The 25667-nt window shown below is 41.4% G+C and overlaps 1 protein-coding gene across 3 annotated transcripts in view; it reads right to left on the bottom strand.

Moving 5' to 3' along the window:
* The window catches only part of nup214 (nucleoporin 214), a 59712-nt gene that overhangs the window by 17894 nt on the left and 16151 nt on the right, over nt 1-25667 (bottom strand). For all 3 annotated transcript variants that reach the window (XM_062959029.1, XM_062959026.1, XM_062959028.1), the window contains exons 12-26: nt 24104-24500; nt 23232-23428; nt 21758-21849; nt 17952-18041; nt 17714-17863; nt 14874-15032; nt 13036-13139; nt 12723-12905; nt 10739-10824; nt 10453-10536; nt 7916-8203; nt 6563-6712; nt 5359-5461; nt 2894-2969; nt 1330-1429 (exon numbers count right to left, since the gene is read on the bottom strand). In XM_062959029.1, the coding sequence (XP_062815099.1) occupies nt 1330-1429; nt 2894-2969; nt 5359-5461; nt 6563-6712; nt 7916-8203; nt 10453-10536; nt 10739-10824; nt 12723-12905; nt 13036-13139; nt 14874-15032; nt 17714-17863; nt 17952-18041; nt 21758-21849; nt 23232-23428; nt 24104-24500 (2259 nt within the window). The remainder of the gene's footprint in view (nt 1-1329; nt 1430-2893; nt 2970-5358; nt 5462-6562; nt 6713-7915; nt 8204-10452; nt 10537-10738; nt 10825-12722; nt 12906-13035; nt 13140-14873; nt 15033-17713; nt 17864-17951; nt 18042-21757; nt 21850-23231; nt 23429-24103; nt 24501-25667) is intronic.

Raw genomic sequence — 25667 nt, 5'->3', positions numbered from 1 at the left:
CAGATATATATAAATGTTTGCATGTATCTATTACTATAATATATATATATATATGCAGACACATACACATATACACCTATACACACAGATATATATAAATGTTTGCATGTATCTATTACTATAATATATATATATATATATATATATATATATATATATATGCAGACACATACACATACACATATACACCTATACACACAGATATATATGTTTGCACGTATCTATTACTATAATATATATATATATATATATATATATATATGCACACACATACACATATACACCTATACACACAGATATATATAAATGTTTGCATGTATCTATTACTATTATATATATATATATATATATATATATATATATGCAGACACATACACATACACATATACACCTATACACACAGATATATATAAATGTTTGCATGTATCTATTACTATAATATATATATATATATATATATATATATGCAGACACATACACATACACATATACACCTATACACACAGATATATATGTTTGCACGTATCTATTACTATAATATATATATATATATATATATGCACACACATACACATATACACCTATACACACAGATATATATAAATGTTTGCATGTATCTATTACTATAATATATATATATATATATATATATATATATATATATATATGCAGACACATACACATACACATATACACCTATACACACAGATATATATAAATGTTTGCATGTACCTATTACTTTAATATATATATATATATATATATATATATATATATGCAGACACATACACACCTATATATATATATATATATATATATATATATATATACACACACACACACACACACACACACACACACCTATACACACAGATATATATAAATGTTTGCATGTATCTATTACTATAAGACTAAATATATATGCACACATACACATATACATCTATGTATATATACACACACACATACACACATATATAAATGTTTGCATGTACCTATTACTATAATATATATACATACATATATATATATACACACACACATACACACCTATATATATATATACACACACACACATATAAATGTTTGAATATATCTACAGTATTATCATTATCATTATTATTATTGGGTTCCTGGGAACCATCAAAATGAACAAAACCTGGCAGCCAGCATTAAAAAGACTCTACAATCTGGACAGTAAATAAAGAACAATACTCTGAAAATAAGGATATTCCAGACAGGAAACAACCAGAGCCAGCTAACACCTCCCAACAAAGGATTCCACCTCAGGCACAGCTAGTAGATCTATCGACAGCGGTCTGAACTGACCTGCGTTCTTCTTCCCAGTCTGACCAGTGGAGGCCACGGCAGCGCCTGGAGTTGAACTGGGAGGAGGCTGCGCTTTGATGGAACCGCCAGGAAGAGGACCCTGGAAGGTCAAGGGAGAAATGAAGAGGAGCCAAACAACACAGGTCCACCCAGAAAGGGACTCCACCACTCAAAAGGTTCTTGTGGATGGGGTGGCCACAACAACAACAACAACAAACATAATGAATAATTAGAGGTCACCTGGAAGTAGAGAGCAACCCATCCTTCAAACCATGCAAGTACCCAGCCTCTCAAGCAGAAAGTCTATTCCAGGGGTCCCCAAACTTTTTAAACAGGGGGCCAGTTCATGATCTTTCGGACCGTTGGAGGGCCGGACTATAGTTGGCCACCAAGCAATAATAATAATTAATAATAATAATAATAATAATAATAACAACAACAACAATAATAAAAAAAGAGGGTTGGAAGAGACCCTTTGGGCCATTGAGTCCAATCTCCTTCTGCCTTTGTGCACCGAAAGCACAAGCAAAGCATCCCTGACAGATGGCCACCCAGCCTCAATGTTAATAATAATAATAATAATAATAATAATAATAATAATAATAATAATAATAATAATAATAATAATAAAGAGGGTTGGAAGAGACCCCTTGGGCCATTTAGTTCTATCCCCTTCTGCCTTTGTGCACCAAAAGCCATTAGTATTGCCCCTGACAGATGTCCACCCAGCCTCAATGATAATAATAATAATAATAATAATAATAATAATAATAATAATAATAATAAGGGTTGTAAGAGAAGAAGAGACCCCTTGGGTCATTTAGCCCAACCCCCTTCTGCCCTTGTGCCGTGGGGGCCGGATAAATGGCTTCGATGGGCCGCATCCGGCCCCCGGGCCTTAGTTTGGGGACCCCTGGTCTATTCCATTGCATTCCTGCTCACCAAACAAGGATTCCCATAAGAAAACAGCCAGGCTTTGAGGCTGCAAGGCTATTCACGGCTATTCCACCTGGCCAACAAAGGATTCCCATACGTCACAGCAATACGTGGCCGGGCACAGCTAGTACTAATATAATAATAATATCAGATGCCTCTCACTTCCTGTGGTCTCAGCCACGTTGTTCTTAATTAGGAGTTGTTTCTAAGTTTGATGTTTCTAGCTTGTAGAGATAGATAAATACAGTAGAGTCTCACTTATCCAACATAAACGGGCCGGCAGAACGTCGGATAAGCGAATATGTTGGATAATGAGGAGGCATTAAGGAAAAGCCTATTAAACATCAAATTAGGTTATGATTTTACAAATGAAGCACCAAAACATCATGTTAGACAACAAATTTGGCAGAAAAAGTAGTTCAATATGCAGTAATGCAATGTAGTAATTACTGTATTTACGAATTTAGCACCAAAATATCACGATATATTGAAAACATTGACTACAAAAATGCGTTGGATAATCCAGAACGTTGGATAAGCGAGTGTTGGATAAGTGAGACTCTACTGTAGATAGATAGATAAGGACAAGAGGAAGATGAAGGGAGCATGCTTTAGGGAGGTCCGATACCTGGCTGCCTTGACTGGTGGCCACCGTGGCCAGGACTTGGTGGACGGCTTGAGCGGCCGACTGAGGCACCGAGGAGCTGCAAGAGGAAAGCGAGAAAATAATAATAATAATAATAATAATAATAATAATAATAATAAAATAATAAAAATAAAAAAATGATTCATTGGAACTTATGCCTCAAGTCCCACCTCCCAGCAGCAAAGAACTGGTGGGATCACAAACCTGCAAAGGTCGTGGAAAATGAACATGCAAAGATACTGTGGGACTTCCGAATCCAGACTGACAAAGTTCTGGAACACAACACACCAGACATCACAGTTGTGGAAAAGAAAAAGGTTTGGATCATGGATGTCGCCATCCCAGGTGACAGTCGCATTGACGAAAAACAACAGGAAAAACTCAGCCGCTCTCAGGACCTCAAGATGGAACTTCAAAGACTCTGGCAGAAACCAGTGCAGGTGGTCCCGGTGGTGATGGGCACACTGGGTGCCGTGCCAAAAGATCTCAGCCACCGGCATTTGGAAACAATAGACATTGACAAAATCACCATCTGCCAACTGCAAAAGGCCACCCTGCTGGGATCTGCACGAATCATCCGAAATACATCACAGAGTCCTAGACACTTGGAAAGTGTTCGACTTGTGGTTTTGTGATACGAAATCCAGCATATCTATCTTGTTTGCTGTGTCATAGTAAAATAATAATAATAATAATAATAATAATAATAATAATAATAATAATAAATCACACAGTCCTAGACACTTGGGAAGTGTTCGACTTGTGGTTTTGTGATACGAAATCCAGCATATCTATCTTGTTTGCTGTGTCAGAATAAAATAATAATAATAATAATAATAATAATAATAATAATAATAATATATTATTATTATTATTATTATTTTATTTTGTACCCCGCCCAGAGGGACTCAGGGCGGCTTACAGATATAAAACCAACATACAATAATATCAAATACATAAACACAATAATAAATTTAAAAAGGCATCACTTTCCAGGCCTGGTGAAAGCAACAACTTGTGGGATTCTGCAAAGGTGTCACAGGGAGTCAAAATACCCTCTTGACTCTCATGCCTCTATGTTGTATTATGAATGCACTTTAACTGCCTTGATTCAATGCTACGGAGTCACGAGGGGAACATACGAGGGTTGAATGAAAAGTAATGCCTCCACCTTCGTAACTCAACAGATGACAATACTGGTATGTAGCGGGTACTGACTTGTTCAGTTGACTCTACCGTTAGTTCCATTTGGTGAGAAGCCTTAGCATTGAATGGTTGTGTTGTTAAAGTGTGAAGTATGGAACCTTGTGCACATGGGGAAGCCTTAGCATTGAACGGTTGTGTTGTTAAAGGGCGAAGTATGGAACCCTGCACAGACAGGGAAGCCTTAGCATTGAACGGCTGTGTTGTTAAAGTGCAAAGTATGGAACCCTGCACAGACGGAACCTTGTGCACATGGGGAAGCCTTAGCATTGAACGGTTGTGTTGTTAAAGTGCGAAGTATGGAACCTTGTGCACATGGGGAAGCCTTAGCATTGGACGGTTGTGTTGTTAAAGGGCGAAGTATGGAACCCTGCGCAGACGGGGAAGCCTTAGCATTGGACGGTTGTGTTGTTAAAGTGTGAAGTATGGAACCTTGTGCACATGGGGAAGCCTTAGCATTGAACGGTTGTGTTGTTAAAGTGCGAAGTATGGAACCCTGCGCAGACGGAGAAGCCTTAGCATTGAACGGTTGTGTTGTTAAAGGGCGAAGTATGGAACCCTGCACAGACAGGGAAGCCTTAGCATTGGACGGTTGTGTTGTTAAAGGGCGAAGTATGGAACCCTGCACAGACGGAGAAGCCTTAGCATTGGACGGTTGTGTTGTTAAAGTACGAAGTATGGAACCCTGCGCAGACGGTGAAGCCTTAGCATTGAACGGTTGTGTTGTTAAAGTACGAAGTATGGAACCCTGCGCAGACCATCAGTCAATGCGACTTAAGCAAGGTGCAGTCACTGAATTCTTGACCGCAGAAGGTGTCATCCCAAAGGAGATTAATCAGAGAACGCAAGCTGCTTATGGGGATTGTGTTGATGTGAGTCCTGTGCATCGTTGGGCGAGTAAGTTTAAAGATGTTGAAGTGGGAACATTGGACTTGCGTGACAAACAAAGCGTTTGACGTCCTGTGACAGCAACCGCCAAGTTTCACGAACAAAAGTTTGACAGATTGATTCAGGACAATTGTCATATCACTCAGGGAGAAATTTCAAGCATCATCGGCATTTCACAAGAACGTGTGGGTCACATTATCGCTTTGCTTGGCTGTCGGAAGATCTGTGCACAATGGGTCCTGCGAGACGCCGGTTGCGGAAACAGAGTGTTGACGGAAGAGGAAGATTCTAGGAGTTTTGTGTAAGTTGGACATGTATATAACTCAAATAATAATAATAATAACAAGGTTGCTCACCCGAGGACGGCCGCGACAGCCGGTGGAGCGGAGTTGTTCCTGAGCTCTCGCACGTTGACCACCTGCGGGACGTTCTTCAGCGTCGACTCCGTCAAGGAAGCGGCTACGGGGAGAAAGGAAAGGGCCTGAGGCTGTGCTCTGAGGATGTGGGCAAAACGTCAGGAGAGAATGCTTCTGGGACATGGCCAGACAGCCCGGAAAACACACAACAACCCTGTGATTCCAGCCATGAAAGCCTTCGACAACACAATAATAATAATAATAATAATAACCTCACAACCTCTGAGGATGCCTGCCATAGATGTGTGCAAAACGTCAGGAGAGAATGCTTCTGGGACATGGCCAGACAGCCCGGAAAACACACAACAACCCTGTGATTCTGGCCATAAAAGCCTTCGGCAACACAATAATAATAATAATAATAATAATAATAATAATAATAATAATAATAACAATAACAACCTCACAACCTCTGAGGATGCCTGCCATAGATGTGGGCGAAACGTCAGGAGAGAATGCTCCTGGAACATGGCCAGACAGTCCAGAAACACACACAACAACCCTGTGATCCTGGCCATGAAAGCCTTCGGCAACACAATAATAATAATAATAATAATAATAATAATAATAATAATAATAATAACAACCTCACAACCTCTGAGGATGCCTGCCATAGATGTGGGCAAAACGTCAGGGGAGAATGCTTCTGGGACATGGCCAGACAGTCCAGAAACACACACAACAATCATGTGATCCTGGCCATGAAAGCCTTCGACAACACAATAATAATAATAATAATAACCTCACAACCTTTGAGGATGCCTGCCATAGATGTGGGCGAAACGTCAGGAGAGAATGCTTCTGGGACATGGCCATACAGCCCAGAAAACACACAACAGCCCTGTGATCCTGGCCATGAAAGCCTTCGACAACACAATAATAATAATAATAATAATAATAATATAATAACAACCTCACAACCTCTGAGGATGCCTGCCATAGATGTGGGCGAAACGTCAGGAGAGAATGCTTCTGGAACATGGCCAGACAGCCTGGAAAACACACAACAAGCCTGATTCCGGCCACGAAAGCCATCCACAACACAATAATAATAATAATAACAACCTCACAACCTCTGAGGATGCCTGCTATAGATGTGTATATATAACAACAACAACAATAGTAACGATAAGAGCATCCCTACCCGGTCCCTGGCTGGCCATCTGCCTCCGGAGCGCTGCTTCGGCCGCGGCCTGAGGAGCCGGGAGGGGTCCCGGGGCCCCGTGCTTCACCGTCTTGGTGGCCAACATGGTGCTGTCTGCCCCCGTCGGAAGGAGGCCTTTGGGGGTGGAGGCTGCAAGGGAAAAACAGGGTCGGTCTGGCCATCTGTCGGGAGGGATCGGATGGTGCTTTTCCTTTATAGCAGACAGAAGGGGGCTGGCCTTCCCACTCTAGGAGTCTCTGATTCTAGAGCCCTATTTCTCCATGAACCTGGACGTATGTAAGCATTTCAGTGTTTAAGTGGTTAATTGCCTAGAGCTTTGATTTATCGCTAGAAAGGCAAAGCATCAAGACTTCCATCCACGTCACAGAAATTGGAATGTGGGATGTGTCTTATTTCACTGATAAGGGCTTCTAGTGAGTTGCCATTCATCTCTCTCGGCTTATATTCGAGTATATACGGTACATGCAATATTATATTATTAGCATTATTATTAGGCAATAAATTACTATATTGTACTATATCAATATATTGTAATATATTACATGCAATATTACTAATAATATTACCATATATTGATATAGTACAATATAGTAATTTATTGCCTAATAATAATGCTAATAATATAATATTGTATGTACCGTATATACTCGAATATAAGCCGACCCGAATATAAGCCGAGGCACCTAATTTTACCACAAAAAACCTGGGAAAACATTGACTCCAGTATAAGCCGAGATACCAATAAAATTACATTAATTGAGGCATCAGTGGGTTAAATGTTTTTGAATACAGTAGAGTCTCACTTATTCAACAAACGGGCCAGCAGAATGTTGGATAAGCGAATATATTGGATAATAAGGAGGCATTAAGGAAAAGCCTATTAAACATCTAATTAGGTTATGATTTTACAAATTAAGCACTAAAACATCAGGTTATACAACAAATTTGGCAGAAAAAGTAGTTCAATATGCAGTAATGCTATGTAGTAATTACTGTATTTACGAATTTAGCACCAAAATATCACGATGTATTGAAAACACTGACAACAAAAATGCGTTGGATAATCCAGAACGTTGGATAAACGAGTATTGGATAAGTGAGACTCTACTGTATTTATATCAAGCTCAAATTTAAGATATGACTGTCCAACTCTGATCAAATCATGATTCTCATCTTCAATGTAAATGTGCTCATGTATCCTTCTAATAATAATAGAGTAAAATAATACATGTAATAATAATAAGAAGAAATACAGGAAAATAATACATGTAATAATAGAGTAAAATAATAAATGCAATAATAATGATAATAATCCTGTGAGCCCCTACTCACCCAAAGCGCCGGCCGGGATCTGTGGTTTGCCAAGGGCCAGGGGCTGTGGCATGAGTCCGGGCTGGACGGAGGGGGTCCGGACCACGGGGGCGTGGCGGGGGGGCGCCTGGAGCGGGGCCACGGGCTCCTCTGCGGCTTCCTCCTCTTCCGCCTCCTCCTCCTCCTCCTCGGGCACCCCGACCCGGAGCTCTTCGTTCTCGAGGGAGGCGGCAGCCGACGACGTGGAGCTCACCTCGTCCAGGTCGTCCCCGAACCTCACGGAGAGGAAGGCCGACTGGGAGAGGCTGGCTGCGGGGAAAGGGCAGAGCGGGCTCAGATAACAACAATCACGCTACAAATCACAAAGAATTCTACGCCAGTTCAGGGGCCACGATTCTCATTTCTAATCCAATCTAATCCCAGTTGCCATCATTGCTTCTGCAAAACCAGAAGCATAGAGCTGCACACTGGATTTAATAATAATAATATTGAAACTGGACAATTTGGACAGAAAAACAAGAAAACTCAGAACCATTCATCACTCACTGCACCCTCGCAGTGATGTTGACCGACTATATCTGCCTAGAAGGTCAGTGGGCAGAGGACTCTTACAAGTCAAACAAGCCATCAAAGAAGAAGAACATGCCCTGGCAGAAGATGGCAAGCAAAGTGAAGAACCTGCTTTGAGTGAAGTCAAAAATCAGAAACTCCTCAAAGCACAGCAGACAAAAAACCAGTACAAGAAAACCGCACTACAAACTAGAGCTGACCGCTGGCACAACAAAACATTGCATGGAAAGTTCTTTGACAAAATTGAAGGAAAAGCTGAGAAGGAGAAGACCTGGCTCTGGCTCACGAATGGGACCCTGAAGAAGGAGACAGAAGGCCTGATCCTTGCAGCCCAGGAGCAAGACATCAGAACAAATGCAATTCAGGCCAAGATCGAAAAATCAGAAAAAGGCAGACTGTGCAAGGAAACCGACGAAACCATGGATCATATCCTGCTGTAAGAACATCGCACAGACAGACTACAAGCAGAGGCACAACTTTGTGGCCCAAATGATTCATTGGAACTTATGCCTCAAGTAAAGAACTGGTGGGATCACAAACCTGCAAAAGTCTTGGGAAATGAGCACGCAAAGATACTGTGGGACTTCTGAATCCAGACTGACAAAGTTCTGGAACACAACACACCAGACATCACAGTTGTGGAAAAGAAAAAGGTTTGGATCATTGATGTTGCCATCCCAGGTGACAGTCGCATTGACGAAAAACAACAGGAAAAACTCAGCCGCTCTCAGGACCTCAATATTGAACTGCAAAGACTCTGGCAGAAACCAGTGCAGGTGGTCCCGGTGGTGATGGGCACACTGGGTGCCGTGCCAAAAGATCTCAGCCGGCATTTGGAAACAATAGACATTAACAAAATTACGATCTGCCAACTGCAAAAGGCCACCCGACTGGGATCTGCGCGCATCATCCGAAAATACATCACACAGTCCTAGACACTTGGGAAGTGTTCAACTTGTGATTTTGTGATACGAAATCCAGCATATCTCTCTTGTTTGCTGTGTCATAATAAAATAATAATAATAATAATAATAATAATAATAATAATAATAATAATAATAATAATACATCACACAGTCCTAGACATTTGGGAAGTGTTCGACTTGTGATTTTGTGATACGAAATCCAGCATATCTATCTTGTTTGCTTTGTCATACAATAAAATAATAATAATGATAATAAACACACCATGCATTAATAATAATAATAATAATAATAATAATAATAATAATAATAATAATAATAATAGTAATAATTGTTGTGCCAGCTGTCAGCTCTAGTTTGTAGTGCGGTTTTCTTGTACTGATTCTTTGCTGTGCTTTGAGGAATTTCACACAGTCCTAGACACTTGGGAAGTGTTCGACTTGTGATTTTGTGAAACGAAATCCAGCATATCTATCTTGTTCCCTGTGTCATACTTAATAATAATAATAATAATAATAATAATAATAATAATGATAATAATAATAAACACACCATGCATTAATAATAATAATAATTGTAATAATTGTTGTGCCAGCTGTCAGCTCTAGTTTGTAGTGCGGTTTTCTTGTACCGATTCTTTGCTGTGCTTTGAGGAGTTTCACACATTCCTAGACACTTGGGAAGTGTTCGACTTGTGATTTTGTGAAACGAAATCCAGCATATCTATCTTGTTCCCTGTGTCATACTTAATAATAATAATAATAATAATAATAATAATAATAATAATAATAATAATGATAATAATAATAAACACACCATGCATTAATAATAATAATAATTGTAATAATTGTTGTGCCACTGTCAGCTCTAGTTTGTAGTGCGGTTTTCTTGTATTGATTCTTTGCTGTGCTTTGAGGAGTTTCACACATTCCTAGACACTTGGGAAGTGTCTGACTTGGGATTTTGTGCTACGAAATCCAGCATATCTGTCTTGTTTGCTGTGACATAATAATAAAATAACAGTAATTATTATGGTTGTTCCCTAATGCTCTTGGCAAGGATACCTGGCGCGGTCGACCGCACGGGTGGCACTTTCCGCTTCGACAGGAAGTTCCTCAGTTGCATCTGCTTCACCGGCGACAGTTTGGCTGAAAGACAAAAAGGAAGGACGGACTATCTCAACAACACCATTATTTATTCCTAACTTGGGTTCCCGGCGATGCCCGGGTAATTTGAAAAGAGCCTTGTTTGTTTTCGGATGTTAGGTAATAATATCAGTCCGGTCATATGTTACACTATGTCTTAGAAAAAACTTAGTTAAAAACCCGTTGTTGTTGTCATGTAACTTACTGGCTGGTTTCGGCAACATTTTGCCGGAAGGTTCCAGAGTGGCTTTGGTCAAGGCATTGCTCAGGCTCTCCAGTTCGCTGTCGAGGCTGAGCCCAGGAGGAAAAACAAGAGAAAGAGGATGCTATTATTATTATTATTATTACTGATAATCTATTTCTATCTACAGTATACCTATCTAGATCTATCTCATTATATCTAAGCTCTCCAAATTAAATTTACATACAAAATTATATTATTAGCATAGTACAATACCGGCAATAAATTACTATGTTGTACTATATCTATATATTGTAATATTATTAGTAATATTACACGTAAAATATAATATGTAATTAATATTATTATATTGCATTATTAGTATTATATCGTACTATTAGTATTACAGTATATTGTAATATTATTAGTAATATTACATGTAAAATATAATATGTAATTAATATTATTATATTGCATTATTAGTATTATATCGTACTATTAGTATTACAGTATATTGTAATATTATTAGTAATATTACATGTAAAATATAATATGTAATTAATATTATTATATTGCATTATTAGTATTATATCGTATTATTAGTATTACAGTATATTGTAATATTATTAGTAATATTACATGTAAAATATAATATGTAATTAATATTATTATATTGCATTATTAGTATTATATCGTACTATTAGTATTACAGTATATTGTAATATTATTAGTAATATTACATGTAAAATATAATATGTAATTAATATTATTATATTGCATTATTAGTATTATATCGTACTATTAGTATTACAGTATATTGTAATATTATTAGTAATATTACATGTAAAATATAATATGTAATTAATATTATTATATTGCATTATTAGTATTATATCGTATTATTAGTATTACAGTATATTGTAATATTATTAGTAATATTACATGTAAAATATGATACGTAATTAATATTATTATATTGTATTCTTAGTATTACAGTAGAGTCTCACTTATCCAAGCCTCGCTTATCCAAGCCTCTGGATTATCCAACGCATTTTTGTAGTCAATGTTTTCAATACATCGTGATATTTTGGTGCCAAATTCGTAAAATACAGTAATTGCAACATAACATTACTGCGTATTGAACTACTTTTTCTGTCAAATTTGTTGTGTAACATGATGTTTTGGTGCTTAATTTGTAAAACCATAACCTAATTTGATGTTTAATAGGCTTTTCCTTAATCCCTCCTTATTATCCAAGATCCAAGATACTCGCTTATCCAACGTTCTGCTGGCCCATTTATGTTGGATAAGTGAGACTCTACTGTATATAGATTATGAGAGCACAATATAATCATTATATATAACTAATTTATATTATATTTATAATCATATTATCTGTTTTGAACTGGATTATCTTGACTCCACGCTGCCATATAATCCACTTCAGTGTGCATACTAAACATAAAGACAACCATACAACAGACATTCAATACCACCACTAGCTCAACAAGTTCTCACCAACACCACCAGACAACGCCACAGCAACGCGTGGCCGGGCACAGCTAGTATTATATATAATTAATATTATTATATTGTATTACTAGCTGTGCCCGGCCACACGTTGCTGTGGCGAAGTCTGGTGGTATGGGAAATAAAGTATTGAGGAATTGGTGGTAGTTAAGGTAAAGGGTCCCCTGGGCTGAGTGGGTTGCTAGGAGACCAAGTGAGCGGAGCTTAGCCTTTTAACTGGCAGCAATTGGATAAAAACAATTATTCCTCTCCCTCTAATTAGGACTTTATTTTTCTTTTCTTTTTGTTGTATCAACCTAGAGGCATGGATGAGGGGTTGTGCCGTCAATTTTCAAGGTTGTGGGGTGTTTACTTTTGTTGTTTTGTCCGCTGCCGTGATGCCATCACTCTTTTATATATATAGATTAGTATTATATCATATGCAAAAATCAATATTATAATATTATTAAACTAGAGGGATTCTAGTAGGGCGCCCAACCTCTGGACGTTGCTGGGTGGGGAGGGGGGTCCCGGGCGTCCCCAGGCGGGGGTGCGGCTGTAGAGGCGGAGCTCCTGAAGACCCCCCACCAGGCCCTGGAGCCGCTTCCGCTGCTGGTTGATGATCTCCCGGTTGTTGGTCAGGGCGCTGAAGAGGGTCTCCCGCTCGGGGACCACCAGGCGCCTGCAACAAGGAAGGAAGGAAGGAAGGAAGGAAGGAAGGAAGGAAGGAAGGAACGTGAGAAAAAGAAGCTCACCAAAGTGAGTGGAGGGAGGGAGGGAGGGAGCGAGGGGCGGCTACGGAGGCCACTCACTTCTGCTTCTTCTGCTGCTCCAGATGTCGGTCCCACTCCAAATCCAGAACGTCGTTCACGTCCTGAACGGCAAACTTCACATACTGGTGCAGACGCCGGATTTCCTGCGCAAAATAAATGTTAAAAGTTGTCACCTAAACCCACTCAAAACAATCAAAATTGGAATTGATTGTGGCTGTCACCCAGAAGAGCCATGCAATATTATCCTTGCACATCCCATTTGGAGATAATAATAATAATAACAACAATAATAATAATTTTATTATTATTAAGTTCCTTGACAAAAATTTAAGGAAAAGCTGATAAGAAGAAGACCTGGCTTTCTGCACCAAAAGCACAAGCAAAACACTCCTGACAAATGGCCACTCAGCCTAAATGTAAAGCAAAGTGAAGAACCTACTTTGATTGAAGTCAAAAATCAGAAACTCCTCAAAGCACAGCAGACAAAAAACCAGTACAAGAAAATCGCACTACAAACTAGAGCTGACAGCTGGCACAACAAAGCATTGCATGGAAAGTTCCTTGACAAAATTGAAGGAAAAGCTGACAAGGAGAAGACCTCTGGTATGTGAGAGCCCCTATATAAATGGGCTACAGAGAAGATTCTGGTATTCTGTACAATAAAAACTTGTTGGAATCTGCCCAGCGTGTGTCTTGGTGCTTTCTGACAAAGAATAGATGCCAGCCATAAAACGGGCCAGCCATAAAACCTCAATTACCCTCTGGTATGTGAGAGCCCCTATATAAATGGACTACAGAGATGATTCTGGTATTCTGTACAATAAAAAACCTGTTGGAATCTGCCCAGCGTGTGTCTTGGTGCTTTCTGACAAAGAACAGATGCCAGCCATAAAACCTCAGTTACCCTCTGGTATGTGAGAGCCCCTATATCAATGGGCTACAGAGAAGATTCTGGTATTCTGTACAATAAAAACTTGTTGGAATCTGCCCAGCGTGTGTCTTGGTGCTTTCTGACAAAGAATAGATGCCAGCCATAAAACCTCAGTTACCCTCTGGTATGTGAGAGCCCCTATATAAATGGACTACAGAGAAGATTCTAGTATTCTGTACAATAAAAACATGTTGGAATCTGCCCAGCGTGTGTCTTGGTGCTTTCTGACAAAGAATAGATGCCAGCCATAAAACGGGCCAGCCATAAAACCTCAGTTACCCTCTGGTATGTGAGAGCCCCTATATAAATGGACTACAGAGATGATTCTGGTATTCTGTACAATAAAAAACCTGTTGGAATCTGCCCAGCGTGTGTCTTGGTGCTTTCTGATAAAGAATAGATGCCAGCCATAAAACGGGCCAGCCATAAAACCTCAGTTACCCTCTGGTATGTGAGAGCCCCTATATAAATGGGCTACAGAGAAGATTCTGGTATTCTGTACAATAAAAACCTGTTGGAATCTGCCCAGCGTGTGTCTTGGTGCTTTCTGACAAAGAACAGATGCCAGCCATAAAACCTCAGTTACCCTCTGGTATGTGAGAGCCCCTATATAAGTGGGCCAAAGATAAGGTTCTGGTATTCTGTACAATAAAAACCTGTTGGACTCTACCCAGTGTGTGTCTTGGTGCTTTCTGACAAAGAACAGATGCCAGCCATAAAACGGGCCAGCCATAAAACCTCAGTTACCCTCTGGTATGTGAGAGCCCCTATATAAGTGGGCCAAAGAGAAGGTTCTGGTATTCTGTACAATAATACCTGTTGGAATCTACCAGCGTGTGTCTTGGTGCTTTCTTCTAGTGGAAGACTTACCCACAGCACAACTGGAAGAAGGGAACCTAACACCGGAGCAGAGTCGTGACCCCTTCCGGGATCCTGACCGTCTCACCTGGAGCTGGGCCTCGCTCTTGGGGTCGAGGGGCTTCTTGTAGAGGAGGTGCAGGTACTCGGCGCTGTGGGCCCGCTCCTCCTTCTCCTTGGCGTCTTCGGCCCCCGCAAAGCCTTCCAAGAGGTTGGTCTTCAGGAGGCTGATGTCTCCGTGGAGGGACTGCGGGAGGAAAGCAAGAGCAAAACAGGACCGGGCTGGTTAGTAGCCAGCTGCAATAAATCACTACGCATGCATTCGAAGCCCGCCTGCATTGGATTGAGCTCCCGACCATTTAATAGCCTTGCTCATTATTGACCTAAGCAACCGGAAAGACAGGTGCATCTGTCATGTAGGAAATTTAGGTACCGCTTCATATGGGGAGGCTAATTTTATTTATTTATTTATCTATCTATCTGGGGGTTGGTGCTCATCTCCATTTCTAAGCCGAAGAGCCGGCGTTGTCCGTAGACACCTCCAAGGTCATGTGGCCACTGGCATGACTGCATGGAGCACCAATGTTACCTTCCCGCCGGAGCAGTACCTATTGATCTACTCACACTCTGGGGGTTGGTGCTCATCTCCATTTCTAAGCCGAAGAGCCGGCGTTGTCCGTAGACACCTCCAAGGTCATGTGGCCAAAGGCATGACTGCATGGAACGCCGTTACCTTCCCACTGGAGCGGTACCTATTGATCTACTTACATTTTGCATGTTTTCAAACTGCTAGGTTGGCAGGAGCTGGGGCTAACAGCGGGCACTCATTCCACTCCCCGGGTTAAAACCTGGGACCTTTCGGTCTGCAAGTTCAGCAGCTCAGCGCTTTAACACATTGAGCCATCGGAGGCTCCGTAATAATAATTATATTATTAGCATAGTACAATACTGGCAATAAATTACTATATTAATATATTGTAATATTATTAGTAATATTACATGTAAAATATAATACATAATTAATATTATTATTTTGTACTATTAGTATATCGTATTACAATATAATATTATGAATATTGTATGTATATACAATATGTTATAATCTATATATATAAAGGAGTAATGGGGTTCGTTCCTCCCACTAAGCAACAAAAGTACAAGCCCCAGAACCTAGAAATTTGGCAACACAACCCACCATCCTTGCCCCTAGGTTTCGACAAGAAAAGAAAAATAAAGTCCTAATTAGAGGGAGAGAAATAATTGTTTTTATCCAATTGCTGCCAGTCAGAAGGCTAAGCTCCGCCCACTTGGTCTCCTAACAACCCATTCAGCCCAGTGTCAATAAAAGAATAAAAAATAAAATAAATACAAATAATACAATAAAAAATAATAAAAAACACTAAAAAATTAATACAATAAAATATTACAACAAAATAACTAAAAACAATACAACAAAATAAAATATAATAAATAAAAAAGATAAGTTACAAAAAAATCCCACAACAATTTTTAACCAATACCACCACCACTTTGCCACAGCAACGCGTGGCTGGGCACAGCTACAGTAGAGTTCCGGTTATTCGACATAAACGGGCGGGGCGAATATTGAATAACTGGATCTGACGGATAATAGGGAGGCCCTATTATCCAGCAAGCCAGTTGAAGGAAGTGTCCCGTGCACGTTGCTAGGTAGATAGCAAGCTACCTAGCAACATGCAGGAGCGCTTCTGCTCCGCCTCTTGGGAGGCGCCCGTGTGGGTTGCTAGGTAGATAACAAGCTACCTAACAACGCTCAGGGGTGCTTCCTAAGCCGAGTGCTCGCTGCTCTGCCTTTGGGAGGCGCCTGTGCACGTTGCTAGGTAGCTTGCTATCTACCTAGCAACGCGCACAGGCGCTTCCCTAAGCCGAGTGCTCGCTGCTCTGCCTTTGGGAGGCGCCTGTGCGCGTTGCTAGGTAGCTTGCTATCTACCTAGCAACGCGCACAGGCGCTTCCCTAAGCCGAGTGCTCGCTGCTCTGCCTTTGGGAGGCGCCTGTGCGTGTTGCTAGGTAGCTTGCTATCTACCTAGCAACGCGCACAGGCGCTTCCCTAAGCCGAGTGCTCGCTGCTCTGCCTTTGGGAGGCGCCTGTGCGCGTTGCTAGGTAGCTTGCTATCTACCTAGCAACGCGCACAGGCGCTTCCCTAAGCCGAGTGCTCGCTGCTCTGCCTTTGGGAGGCGCCTGTGCGCGTTGCTAGGTAGCTTGCTATCTACCTAGCAACGCGCACAGGCGCTTCCCTAAGCCGAGTGCTCGCTGCTCTGCCTTTGGGAGGCGCCTGTGCGTGTTGCTAGGTAGCTTGCTATCTACCTAGCAACGCGCACAGGCGCCTCCCTAAGCCGAGTGCTCGCTGCTCTGCCTTTGGGAGGCGCCTGTGCGTGTTGCTAGGTAGCTTGCTATCTACCTAGCAACGCGCACAGGCGCTTCGCTAAGCCGAGTGCTCGCTGCTCTGCCTTTGGGAGGCGCCTGTGCGCGTTGCTAGGTAGCTTGCTATCTACCTAGCAACGCGCACAGGCGCCTCCCTAAGCCGAGTGCTCGCTGCTCTGCCTTTGGGAGGCGCCTGTGCGTGTTGCTAGGTAGCTTGCTATCTACCTAGCAACGCGCACAGGCGCTTCGCTAAGCCGAGTGCTCGCTGCTCTGCCTTTGGGAGGCGCCTGTGCGCGTTGCTAGGTAGCTTGCTATCTACCTAGCAACGCGCACGGGCGCTTCTCTGCTCGCCGCCCTGCCTCTTGGGAGGTGCCTGTGCTTGTTGCTAGGTAGATAGCAAGCTACCTAGCAACGTGCATGAGCGCCTCCCAAGGGGCCTGGGACGTTGGATAATACGGAGTGTCGGTTAACCGGAACTCTACTGTAGTTATTATATATGATTGTGAATTATATTGTGTATGCATACCTCCGTGGTCTCCTTGATCTCCAAGAGGAAGGTGTGCAGGGCGTTGGCCTCGGCCCGCAGCAGCTTCTTCTCCTCCTCGGTGCCGACCAGGAAGGAGGCCTTGGCGGTCCGGCCTTTCAGCTCCGCCATCTCCTGCTGGAAGTGGGCGATCTGCGGGTCGGGAATCACGGCACAGCGGTCAAAGGCGGACCTGTCACTCACAAGTCCTCAAAGACACAACGTTTCGCCCCAGACTTACTTCCTCTCGGATCCCTGCAATGACCGGGTCGGAGTCCTTCCATTGGTGAACCGGCTTCTCTGTCCCGGAGACAGGAGGCGGCTGCCGGCCCTGAAAGACACACAGATCCACATGTTTCATACCGTGTTTCCCCGAAAATAAGACAGTGTCCTATATTATTTTTTACTCCCAAAGATGCGCTAAGTCTTATTTTCAGGGGATGTCTTATTTTTCAATGAAGAAGAATTCATATTCATTGTTGAACAAAAAAAAGAACATTTATTCTATACTGTACAGTAGTTGTCATCACAAACCAACATAACTAAACCAGACAAACTGTGACTCCTGTCACGAATTTCTTGTTACTACCATTATTTACATATATGACTGGTATGTAAGCCGCCCCGAGTCCCTCTGGGGAGATGGAAGCGGGGTATAAAAATAAAATTATTATTATTATTATTATTATTATTATTATTATTATATTGTATGACACAGCAAACAAGATAGATATGCTGGATTTCTTATCACAAAATCACAAGTCAAACACTTCCCAAGCGTCTAGCACTGTGTGATGCATTATTATTATTATTATTATTATTATTATTATTATTATTATTATATTGTATGACACAGCAAACAAGATAGATATGCTGGATTTCTTATCACAAAATCACAAGTCAAACACTTCCCAAGTGTCTAGCACTGTGTGATGCATTATTATTATTATTATTATTATTATTATTATTATATTGTATGACACAGCAAACAAGATAGACATGCTGGATTTCTTATCACAAAATCACAAGTCGAACACTTCCCAAGTGTCTAGCACTGTGTGATGCATTATTATTATTATTATTATTATTATTATTATTATTATTATTATTATTATATTGTATGACACAGCAAACAAGATAGACATGCTGGATTTCTTATCACAAAATCACAAGTCGGACACTTCCCAAGTGTCTAGCACTGTGTGATGCATTATTATTATTATTATTATTATATTATTATTATTATATTGTATGACACAGCAAACAAGATAGATATGCTGGATTTCTTATCACAAAATCACAAGTCGAACACTTCCCAAGTGTCTAGCACTGTGTGATGCATTATTATTATTATTATTATTATTATTATTATTATTATTATTATTATTATTATGTACATTTACCAACCCTGCATGCTATGGCGTTTTGTTTGGCAGGCGCCGGGCATGCTTCCAAACAAAAACTTTGCTAGGCCTTACTTTTGGGGGAGGCCTTATATTTAGCAATTCAGCAAAACCTCTACTAGGTCTTATTTTTTGGGGATGTCTTATTTTCGGGGAAACAGGGTAGGCTTTTCCTTAATCCCTCCTTATTATCCAAGATATTCGCTTATCCAAGCTTCTGCCGGCCTGTTTAGCTTGGATAAGTGAGACTCTACTGTAATGTTAAAGAGCCCTAAAAGGCCCAGGACAGGACCCTCTTTATGGTAATAATAATAATAATAATAATGTTAATTGTGCGGTTTTCTGGCATTGTATATTTCTGCCGCTTCTGTGACTGTTCATTTGGGTTTTGATGATTCCGTAGCCCACTTGTCGATGGATGTCCAGAATCAGCAGAATCATGTTATACAACAAATTTGACAGAAAAAGTAGTTCAATAAGCAGTCATGCTATGTTGTAATTACTGTATTTACAAATTTAGCACCAAAATATCACGATGTATTGAAAACACTGACTACAAAAATGCGTTGGATAATCCAGAATGTTGGATAAGTGAGACTCTATTGTATTATTATTATTATTATGTTTAGTCCAACCCCATTCTGCCAAGAAGCAGGAAAATCACCTTCATAGCCCCCCCGACAGATGGCCATCCAGCCTCTGCCTAAAAGCTTCCAAAAAAGGAGCCTCCACAACATACAAGTAATAAAACTTGTATGGTTTTATTATGGCTTCAATCTACAGGATAGAAAAGAGATTCCACCTGAATATTTATTTATTTATTTATTATTCAAACTTATAGGCCGCCACTTCCCTAGGGCTCGGGGCGGTTTACAAGAGCAGGCTAAAATCTAACAATTTAAAAATATCTTTAAAACACTGCATGTGTATGAGGAAGAACTTCCTAACTGTGAGAGCTGTTCACCAGTGGAACTCTCTGCTGTGGGAATGTTGTGGAGGCTCCTTTTCTGGAGGCTTTGAAGCAGAGGCTGGATGGCCATCTGTCGGGGGGGCTTTGAAGGCGATTCTCCTGCTTCTTGGCAGAATGAGGTTGGACTAAACATATAATAATAATAATAATAATAATAATAATAATAATAATAATAATAATACAGCAGTCTCAGTTATCCAAGATTATGGATTATCCAATGCATTTTTGTAGTCAATGTTTTCAATATATCGTGATATTTAGGTGCTAAATTCGTAAATACAGTAATTACTACATAGTATTACTGCGTATTGAAGTACATTTTCTGCCAAATTTGTTGTCTAACATGATGTTTTGGTGCTTCATTTGTAAAATCATGACCTAATTTGATGTTTAATAGGCTTTTCCTTAATCCCTCCTTATTATCCAACATATTCGCTTATCCAACATTCTGCCGGCCCGTTTATGTTGGATAAGTGAGACTCTACTGTAACAATAATAATGTTAAAGAACAAGTACCAAGCTTGGAAAGCAATCTTCTCAGCCCAATAATAATAATAATGTTAAAGAGCCTTGAAAGGACCAGGACAGGATCCTCTTTATGGCACCCAAGGAACCACAATAGTAGTAATAATAATAATAATAATAATAATAATAATTAAAGAGCCTTGAAAGGACCAGGACAGGATCCTCTTTATGGCACCCAAGGAACCACAATAGTAGTAATAATAATAATAATAATAATAATAATAATAATTAAAGAGCCTTGAAAGGACCAGGACAGGATCCTCTTTATGGCATCCAAGGAACCACAATAGTAGTAATAATAATAATAATAATAATAATAATAATAATAATAATAATAATAATAATGAGCCTTGAAAGGACCAGGACAGGACCCTCTTTAAGGCACCCAAGGAACCGTGATAGTAGTAAATAATAATAATAATAATAATAATAATAATAATAATAATAATGTTAAAGAGCCCTGAAAGGACCAGGAGAGGATCCTCTTTATGGCACCCAAGGAACCATAATAGTAATAATAATAATAATAATAATAATAATAATAATAATAATAATAATTAAAGAGCCCTGAAAGGACCAGGATAGGATCCTCTTTATGGCACCCAAGGAACCATAATAGTAGTAGTAGTAGTAGTACTAATAATAATAATAATAATAATAATAATAATTAAAGAGCCTTGAAAGGACCAGGATCCTCTTTATGGCACCCAAGGAACCATAATAGTAATAATAATAATAATAATAATAATAATAATAATAATAATTAAAGAGCCCTGAAAGGACCAGGATAGGATCCTCTTTATGGCACCCAAGGAACCATAATAGTAGTAGTAGTAGTAGTACTAATAATAATAATAATAATAATAATAATAATAATAATAATTAAAGAGCCTTGAAAGGACCAGGATCCTCTTTATGGCACCCAAGGAACCATAATAGTAATAATAATAATAATAATAATAATAATAATAATAATAATAATAATTAAAGAGCCCTGAAAAGACCAGGACAGGACCCTCGTTATGGCGCCCGAAGAGTCGCTTCTTTCCAGGATGAAGAAGAGGAACTATAATAGTAGTAGTAATAATAATAATAATAATGTTAATGTTAATAATAATAATAATAATAATAATAATAGTTTTCCTTTACCTGGGAAGGGCCTGCTTTCGACACAGAAGGGGGAATTTTGGCGGTTTTCTGAAGACCGGGTGCTGGGGAGGCGCTCTGGGGGGGACGCACCACTAAAGGAGAAAGAGAGGCAGAAATAATATAGTAGTTTAATATATAATACTATTATATATACACACAGAACACATACTATCATATATATATGCACACAGAGGCAGTCCCCAAGGTATGAACAAGATAGGTTCGGTAGATTTTTTCTTAAGCTGAATTTGTTTAGAAGTAATTTTTAAGCGTAACTTAAAAATAAAATCCTTGCAGGACTTTTTAAACAGGGGGCCAGTTCACGGTCCCTCAGACTGTTCAAGGGCCGGACTATAGTTTTTAAAAAAAACTATGAACATTGCACATAGCTTATTTATAAAAAAGCAAAATGGGAACAAATACATCCTCAATGTTAATCATAATCATAATCATAATAAAGAGGGTTGAAAGATACCCCTTGGGCCATTTAGTCCTGACTTTGTGCACCAAAAGCACAAGCAAAACAACCCTGACAAATGGCCACTCAGCCTCAATGTAAAGAAAAGTGAAGAACCTGCTTTGATTGAAGTCAAAAATCAGAAACTCCTCAAAGCACAGCAGACAAAAAAACAGTACAAGAAAACCGCACTACAAACTAGAGTAGAATCAGTACAAGAAAACCACACTACAAACTAGAGCTGACAACTGGCACAACAAAACATTGCATGGAAAGTTCCTTGACAAAATTGAAGGAAAGGCTGAGAAGGAGAAGACCTGGCTCTGGCTCACAAATGGGACCCTGAAGAAGGAGACAGAAGGCCTGATCCTTGCAGCCCAGGAGCAAGACATCAGAACAAAGGCAATCAAGGCTCTTCCAACTCTACTATTCTATGATTCTAAGGCCAAGATAAAAAAAAATCAGCTGATGACCCAAAATGCAGACAGTGCAAGGAAACTGACAAAACCATGGATCATATCCTCAGCTGCTGTAAGAAAATCGCACAGACAGACTACAAACAGAGGCACAACTATGTGGCCCAAATGATTCATTGGAACTTATGCCTCAAGTCCCACCTCCCAGCAGCAAAGAACTGGTGGGATCACAAACCTGCAAAAGTCTTGGAAAATGAGCACGCAAAGACACTGTGGGACTTCCGAATCCAGACTGACAAAGTTCTGGAACACAACACACCAGACATCACAGTTGTGGAAAAGAAAAAGGTTTGGATCATTGATGTCGCCATCACAGGTGACAGTCGCATTGACGAAAAACAACAGGAAAAACTCAGCCGCTATCAGGACCTCAAGATTGAACTGCAAAGACTCTGGCAGAAACCAGTGCAGGTGGTCCCGGTGGTGATGGGCACACTGGGTGCCGTGTCAAAAGATCTCAGCCGGCATTTGTCAAATTTTTCAAATTTTGTTACACAGTGCAATGCTTCCCGAAAGGTCACAACCTTGCAGTGCTGCCTACCTGGGGAAGGTGCCGGGGTGGAGCTTTTCATAGGTGCGGAAGGCGGAGAAAAGCGCACGGCGGCGGCCTGGCTTTGGGGTCCTGCAGGCACAAGCTTCACGGCCGGAGAAAAGAAGGCGGTGGCGGCAGCAGCAGGGCTTGGGCTATTCATGCTCGTGGCGGTGGCTGCGGGAGACGACGAGTCTGCAGCTGTGAACCTGGAAGAAATGGATAGGAAGGCCTCTTTTTAGTCGGGACGGAGCCCAAATGGCAGTGGGAGGAGAAGGAGGCGGCGCCATGTTCTCCTGCCTCTTTCTTCCCTCCCTCTTTCTACTCAGGGTGGAGCCCAAATGGCAGTGGGAGGAGAAGGAGGCGGCGCCTTGTTCTCCTGCCTCTTTCTTCCCTCCCTCTTTCTACTCAGGGCGGAGCCCAAATGGCAGTGAGAGGAGAAAGAGGCGGCGTCTTGTTCTCTGCCTCTTTCTTCCCTCCCTCCCTCCCTGCCTCCCTCCCTCTTTCTACTCAGGGTGGAGCCCAAATGGCAGTTGGAAGAGAAGGAGGCGGCGCCATGTTCTCCTGCCCCTTTCTTCCCTCCCTCCCTCCCTCCCTCTTTCTACTCAGGGCGGAGCCCAAATGGCAGTGGGAGGAGAAGGAGGAGGCACCATGTTTCCCTGCCTCTTTCTTCCCTCCCTCCCTCCCTCTTTCTACTCAGGGCGGAGCCCAAATGGCAGTGGGAGGAGAAGGAGGCGGCTCCATGTTCCACTGCCTCTTTCTTCACTTATCACAGGAGGTCCTGGAACATAACCCCCGCGATAAGTGAGGAAACACTGTATGTTAAAGTTTCACTGCATTTCAAAGCATCTCCTGAACTTTGCGCCACTTGACCAATGACTCACTTCTCGCTGAGGTTGACTTTGACAGACGCTGTTGAGGGGGTGAAACTCTGCTTCGGCCCGAGGGGCGTTGAGGCGGGCAGGGGGCCGGAAGGGCTGTCCGCGCTCGTTTTGAAGCTCATGGATCCAAAGGAGAACGAGGAGGCGGGAGGCGGAGTGGCGGCAGCCAAAGGGGCCGGAGTCGGGGGGGCCTTGGGGGGCGCGGGGGAGAAGGCGAACCCCGAGGCTCCGCTCAGGGACTTGGAGGCGTCCGGAGCAAAGGGAGGGGGGCCGGGGGCCTCGGCTGACCCCGGCGGGGCTTTCAAAGTGGAGGTCGCAAACGAGAAGGCGGTGGCGGCGGGAGCAGGAAGAGGAGGCGTTGGATCCATCCTCGGAGGGGCAGAGGAAGGTGGAGTGCTCCCTAGAGTAAGGAAAGAAAGAGGAAGAGAAAGAAGAGAGAAAGAAAGAAAGAAGGCGTTACTCAGACAACACAGGGAAAGAACTGGAACCTCCCTCCTTCCCTTCCCTTCATAATAATGAACAAGAAAACTGCACTACAAAGTAGAGCTGACAGCTGGTACAACAAAACATTGCATGGAAAGTTCCTGGACAAAACTGAAGGAAAAGCTGCTAAGGAGAAGACCTGGCTCTGGCTCACGAATGGGACCCTGAAGAAGGAGACACAAGGCCTGATCCTTGCAGCCCAGGAGCAAGACATCAGAACAAAGGCAACTCAGGCCAAGGTCGAAAAATCAGCTGATGACCCAAAATGCAGACTGTGCAAGGAAACCGACGAAACCATGGATCATATCCTCAGCTGCTGTAAGAAAATTGCAGTGAAGAACCTGCTTTGTTTGAAGTCAAAAATCAGAAAGTCCTCAAAGCACAGCAGACAAAAAACCAGTACAAGAAAACCGCACTACAAACTAGAGCTGACAGCTGGCACAACAAACCATTGCATGGAAAGTTCCTTGACAAAATTGAAGGAAAAGCTGATAAGGAGAAGACCTGGTGACGGCTCATGAATGGGACCCTGAAGAAAGAAGGAGACAGAAGGCCTGATCCTTGCAGCCCAGGAGCAAGACATCAGGACAAAGGCAATCAAGGCTCTTCCAACTCTACTATTCTATAATTCTAAGGCCAAGATAAAAAAAATCAGCTGATGACCCAAAATGCAGACTGTGCAAGGAAACCAATGAAACCATTGATAATATCCTCAGCTGCTGTAAGAAAATTGCACAGACAGACTACAAACAGAGGCACAAATCTGTGGCCCAAAGGATTCATTGGAACTTATGCCTCAAGTCCCACCTCCCAGCAGCAAAGAACTGGTGGGATCACAAACCTGCAAAAGTCTTGGAAAATGAGCACACAAAGACACTGTGGGACTTCTGAATCCAGACTGACAAAGTTCTGGAACACAACACACCAGACATCACAGTTGTGGAAAAGAAAAAGGTTTGGATCATGGATGTCGCCATCCCAGGTGACAGTCGCATTGACGAAAAACAACAGGAAAAACTCAGCCGCTATCAGGACCTCAAGATTGAACTGCAAAGACTCTGGCAGAAACCAGTGCAGGTGGTCC

The sequence above is a fragment of the Anolis carolinensis genome, unplaced genomic scaffold (assembly GCF_035594765.1).
Source record: "Anolis carolinensis isolate JA03-04 unplaced genomic scaffold, rAnoCar3.1.pri scaffold_7, whole genome shotgun sequence".
NCBI classification, from domain to species: Eukaryota; Metazoa; Chordata; class Lepidosauria; order Squamata; family Dactyloidae; genus Anolis; species Anolis carolinensis.
The sequence above is the reverse complement of the archived record's forward strand: the minus strand, read 5'-3'. Positions and strand labels throughout refer to the sequence as shown.